The sequence below is a fragment of the Macrobrachium nipponense genome, chromosome 13 (genome assembly GCF_015104395.2).
Source record: "Macrobrachium nipponense isolate FS-2020 chromosome 13, ASM1510439v2, whole genome shotgun sequence".
Lineage (NCBI taxonomy): Eukaryota > Metazoa > Arthropoda > Malacostraca > Decapoda > Palaemonidae > Macrobrachium > Macrobrachium nipponense.
This window is the reverse complement of record NC_087206.1, coordinates 101,229,171-101,235,429: the sequence shown is the minus strand read 5'-3', so window position 1 is coordinate 101,235,429 and position 6,259 is coordinate 101,229,171. Positions and strand designations below refer to the sequence as shown.

The 6,259-nt window shown below is 37.5% G+C and overlaps 1 protein-coding gene across 1 annotated transcript in view; it reads left to right on the top strand.

The window, feature by feature from the left end:
* Positions 1-243: 243 nt before the first annotated feature.
* The window catches only part of LOC135225232 (calcium-responsive transcription factor-like), a gene marked incomplete at its 5' end in the record, with an annotated part of 91,779 nt that continues 85,763 nt past the window's right edge, over positions 244-6,259 (top strand). Inside the window, 2 exon segments of the mRNA XM_064264558.1 lie at positions 244-351; positions 479-655. Coding sequence (XP_064120628.1) covers positions 244-351; positions 479-655 — 285 coding nt within the window.

Here is a 6,259-nt window from a genome sequence, read left to right as displayed (position 1 = left end):
TTATAATGTGTATGCAGCAGATGTTAGTGTAGAATAAAACTGTCACTTGTAGACATTTGAATGAAAAGTAACTTTTCAGGGTGCTCTTGACCTCCAGGTAGAACAATTGTTAAAAAAAAAATCTAAAAGTACTTTTACCATACTGAATACCGCTATGCACCACTGTATATGTAATGTTCATCTTTTGATATACAACAGCATGTGTGAATTATCTTTGAAAAGTTTTTTTATTTCTTTTTTCAGGAGAGTGGAATTACACCAAAGACAAGAAACCGATCACAAATTACAAAGAAAGTAAATTGCCCTGCAGAAATTTATGTTGCTCATGTAATGAAATTTCCACAACACAAGGTATGACTATCTTCACAATTGTTTCATTTATTGTTTGCAGACTTTTATATAGCTTAAGTATACTATGTTTTGCAGTGTGTTTGCTAATGTGAATTTCAAGATTAATGTTAATTTTCTTTTTTTATAGGTTCCTAGTGCCTTATTGGCTATAAATTCAGTACCAACTGATCACATGAGAAAACTTACCAAAAAGAGCATAATATCTGCATTTAATAGATGTTCCAAAAAATTCACAAGAGAATCATGGTATTATGTGAGACTCCCAGATCCAGCATCTCATGAAGGGCATCCTGTGCTTGGGCTGGTAAGTTATACTATATTGCATGTTTTGCTGTATGGAGGATATGCTTAATAGCAGTAGTAAAATATTGTTAAAAAAAATCAGTTTAATGTCTCTCTCCTATAGTTAATATGTATCTTGGTTTTTGCATTATTCATCACAGTAGTACTTAATTTTATTACTGTATTCTTAAAACATCTATGTTCTTTTGAAAATACAAACCTTTGTCTTTTATATATGCAACTTACCAAGTAATTACATAACTATAAGTTGCACTCATTGGCAGCTAGAATTTTGGAATTTGCAGTAGCACCAGTTTGTTTTGGCTAGGCGACTGACCCCACCCACTTTTGGGGTAAGAGAGGAACCAGCTCAGCTCAGAACTTAAATTGTTTCTGTCGGCTGATGACAACACAACAGTTATTAGCAGCAGCGGTTTTTTGGAATTGTTTGCTTCTCGGTTGGTTGTATTTTGCAACAGTTGGTGAAGTAATTCTCAATTAGGGTAGCCAGTTCAGCAAAATTAGTCATTGTCAGGTCTTTTGCAGAGTGACTGTCCCTATTTTTTACTATTTTTATACTGATTTGGACTGTTAGGCTTTGTTGACTCTTTTGACTTGTCGGCATGTCCGATTCTAGTTCCAAGAGTGTTAGATATTGCAGTAAAGGCTGCAATACTAGATTAATGAAAGCCTGTTATGACCCTGCATACTGTATCCTGGTATCCTTAGCCCCTTCTCCCACTCCCCTTTAATCTGCTCCTGCTTCACTGACTATGAGGTGTCCAGAGGAAACAAGGGTTGTTTAAGGCTCTTGGGTCAATGGGGAACCCATCCCTCATTACTTGTCTAGAGCACTTAGCCAATGCCAGGATAATGCTATGCCTGGGATTTTGCATTGGCAGGAGTCCCTTCTGAAGAGATTTCTGTTGCTGTGCAACTCTATTCCCTTTATGGATGCCTGTTTTAGGTATACCTTGGCAGATATAGAAGAGGTTGGAGAGACTCCTGGTCATGAGAGGTTGAAGAAGTGCAAATGCACATCATCCTCTTTTTCTTTGTCTTCCTCCGCACCTTCTTTTCCTTTCCCATCTTTGGACTAGGAAGTGCAAAACAAAAAACAGATGACAGCCTTCTGCATAAAGACTAAAGAAGTACTCTGGAGGATGTCTCTCTCCTTTGAAAACTGATGACAGTTCATGTGACTGTCTGCAGAACCGGTGATTGTGATCATCCTGATTTTTCGGATTGCCCCAATTTATGCAAGGATGTGCCTGTCATTAGCCTTTCTGTCCCATTACGTATTGGTATTGATCTAAAATATACCTCCACTGAGTTATCTCTAGACCATCATTGGCATAAGTACCCTCTGTTATGCATGGTACCATCCTGAATATCCAGCATAGGATTGGTAGCATACACGTTTGTTTGCCTGTACAGGTCAACCATCACTGATCAGGCATCATTGGGACCTTCAGGGCACTGGATCAGTGATTTTGCTAGATTACAAACTGGTTAGGTTAGAATACAGTGGACACCCAGTATCGCTAAAGTCTGCAAATACTTAAAATCCCTCTAAAAATGCTTAGAATTGCCTATTTTGATAGTTCAAACAGTAAAAAACTCTAAAAACACATACCTGAGAGAGAGAAATTACATGAAAGTTAGTCGGCCACAGACAACTCGCTCCTCCTCCTATCACATTGCTTGACATATTTGACAGCTCTGGACCTCAGCTTAGTACCCGGATCTATCTAAAGAGAAAGATGTGGGGTAGAATGGAAATTCCATCTATCTTACATAATATTTGAATTTATAAACTAAAATCTTCCTAATTCACTATACGGTAATACCCTGAACTTACGTCAGTTCGGTTTCAGACCCCCTTGCGTAAAGGGAAGTTTCGTGTAAGTTTGGCACAGTTTAAAAATGGTAATAAATGCTTACTTCTAGAGTTTGAACACTAAATATGACCCTAATCATGCTGCCTAAATATTAAGCTAACTTTTAAATTAAATTAAAATTAGTGTAATTTCATTTTAAAGTTAGCTTAGTACATTACCCATAAAAAAAATGAATGGTTGGTAAAAATATCACAAATTTTGTAAGTACTGTTACATTATTATTCTCATCTTATTAATATTTGAAAATATTAATAAACATAGTACATACTACTACATGTGCCATAAAAATGTTCTCATCTCAGTAAGAGGAGAAGAGAAAAAAAAAAAGAGAGAGAGAGAGAGAGAGAGAGAGAGAGAAATTATTATTGTTATATACATAGTTATTTAATTTACATGTGAAAGCTTATAAATTACATTAACAAATCGAACAAACACCTTTGCAGGGTTTCTCGAGGATTTGAAAATGTTGTGTAAGCATTCACGTGTCTGTGAAATACTCGCACATAATAATTAGTTAGGTTCCAATGAAAAGAATTCACACAACTCAAATCACATAAGATTGAGGTATTACTGTAGTATTTTCTTTAATGAATTGATATCATTGCTGTTTACATTAATATTAATATTTGAAAATTAGTAAATCATTTATTTATCATACAAAAAACATACATCTCTGTGTGTGTGTGTGTGAGAGAGAGAGAGAGAGAGAGAGAGAGAGAGAGAGAGAGAGAGAGAGAGAGAGAGAGAATTATTATTTTAATTATGTGATATCATTGAATTTTATTAAACTTACTAAAGGGATTTTGACAAAGGAAAAATCTAATTCAGGGGAAAGACCTGTGTCGCCTGGTGAAATGTTCCTATAGCAGTCATTTCTAGGTATAAATAAATGCTAAATATACCAGAGAAAAAAGCCATATGGAATGCTGGAGTTACTACCCCCAGCTCACTCACCCTCATAGGGTGTCGGTATAGCACAGGGGCGAGTGGAAGCCACTACCACAGATACTTTGCCAATTAGAAGTCTCCTCTCTCAATATTCCTCTCTAGAGAGGTGCCGTTACAACGTCTACCTTCCGCTCACTACTACTACTTCTGCCGGACACCCTCATTCCTGAAATACGCACCCAAGCTTGGGCCGGCTAAAGGGTGGGGAAAAGGAAAAGAGAGGGATGGGTTCACCGGGCGACACAGGTCTTCCCCCAGAAATAGATTTTTCCTTTGTCAAAATCCCTTTTCTGGGTTCGACCTGTGTCGGCCAGTGAAATAGTAGCAGAGAATTCGCCATACAAGCTTGGTAAACAAAATTTTTATGAAAGGAAAATAAAAATTTTCTTAAAATTGTTTTAATAACCAAGGTAAGAATAGCAAATTACAAATGGTAAAAAAGCACCTAATATGACCAAGTCCATACTATCCTGGGAAAAAACAACAGGTAATGAACATAAAAATAAATATAATAATAAACTATGTACATGTACAGGAGTGGATTGATGAGCAATCCAGTCCGGAACATAAGGCAGAAAGGCAGGGATTACAAGCGAGGCAGGTAGGTGAGATTGATTACCAAAAGATAATTAATATCAAAATAATAGAATACAGATATAGAGTTACATAACTAGGCCGTATCAGGGAGACAATGCTCCCTGCAGCCACTGCCAAATATTTAAGGGCCTCTAGATTTTTCAGATAGTGGCGTTTAAATACTGTTGGGGATTTCCAACCCGTATATTTTTTAAGATCCTTGAAGTTCATATGATGAAAAAAATTAACTGAGGTAGCCACTGCCCGGATATCATGGACATGAGGGACTGAATCCGGATTGGCTTGTTTAATAAAATAAAGGGATTTTGACGTAAGGAAAAATCTATTTCTGGGCGATTGGTTCGTGTCGCCAGCGAAATATCCTTTAATCCATTATTTCTAAGGTAAATGTACTAACACATACCAGAGAATAAATAAAATAAAGAAAAGGTCAGTACAACTGACTCGCTCACCCTCCAAGAGGGTGTCGGTATGAACACTATGGCGAGTGAGACCACTACCACGAACCGCTTGCCAATAGAAATCTCCCACTACAAAATCCCCACAAGAGGGGAGCCGACCCACAGGGTGGGCAGCAACTACTACTACTCCATCCCATGCTGCCGACTGCTGCGCCTCTGGTGGCCATCCTGAAGTTAGCAGACAATCTTGAGCGAAGGGATGGGCAGGGCGGGATTTCGCTGGCGACACGCACCAATCGCCCAGAAATAGATTTTTCCTTACGTCAAAATCCCTTTTCTGGGCTCAGTTCGTGTCGCTGGCGCGAAATCGTACCAGAGAAATAGCACAAGATTGTAAAGAATAAAAACAAAAAGACAAAAAGGGTCTCAAATAAAAGATAACATAAAATAAAGAATATAATTGCTAATAAATATACATATACACACTGATACAAAAATAGAAATATTACTTAAATTTAACTTAATGCTAATAATATTTCTTAAAATTAACGTGAAAATTTAACATATATTACAGAGCTTACATGGTTAATTATATGTTGAAATGCAGTATCTGTGTATAGATATTATGTACAAAGAACTGAAAGCAATTATAACAATAACTTGAATAGAACAAACTTCAATATTAATATAAAAGGGAATGTATATGACTTAATACACAAAACCCGTAACCATTGTAAATACTATGTGTCCCCTAGCATAAAAATAAGGGGATCACATCCAAGAGATCATTATATTACAATCAAATGTGAGTGACCCATAGCAAAAAAATAAATAAGGGGGCCCCACCCCTATACCATCATAAGATCAGCTAAGACCTCAAGGTAAACGTAGATGAACATGGCAGGTATAGACGAACTGTTGGGTGAGATGGTAGAAAGGAGGAGGAAAAAAACTGGATCTTCTACTAAAGATTAAGCAGAGTCGGGGGAAACTATGTTACCCGCCCCGCAACTGCTGAAAATTTCAGAGCTTCCCAAGGACTTTAAGTAATGACGTTTAAATACTGTCGGCGATTTCCATCCAGTATCTTTTTTCAAGTCATCGAAATTCATATGCAATGGAAATAGTTTAATTGAGGTGGCTACTGCCCTGACATCATGTGCTTTTAGGGAAGGAGTCAGGATTGGCTTGCTTAATAAAGTACAGGATCTGCTGCCTGATGCCTTTAATAGATAAAAGTACCACCTTTTTCTCTGTTAAAGAGAAGGACCCGCCCCATGAGAGGATGAGGAGGTCCTGGACAGAAAGGCTCGATAAGGTCGATACTGGGCAAAGAGAAATATCTTGTGGAAGGGGGTACAAACCTTCCATGGTTCCCACCTCATCAACGGATCTTCATTCTTTGCTATAAAAATACGTTCCGGTAGAAAGTAGCACGTTCCCCTGTGGGAAAAAAGAAAATTCAACATGATCCGGATCCCTGGATAATGCCGACAGTTCTGAAATTCTAGCTCCTGAAGCCAAGCTTAATAAAAATAGAGTTTTTTCTTAAGAGCATTATAAATGAACATGTGTCATTATCAGTTTCTGAAGCCAGCTTTAGAACATCATTTAAGAACCATGATACTGACGTAGGCCTTACAGAAGTCTAAGTCTAGCACAAGCCTTGGGAATAGACGAGAAGTAGGAGTCTGTCAAGTCTATGCTGAAACCCCATTGAAAAATCTTTTCAATGGCTGACTTGTTTGTCGTAATAGTGCTAGCTGCTAAGCCTTTTTC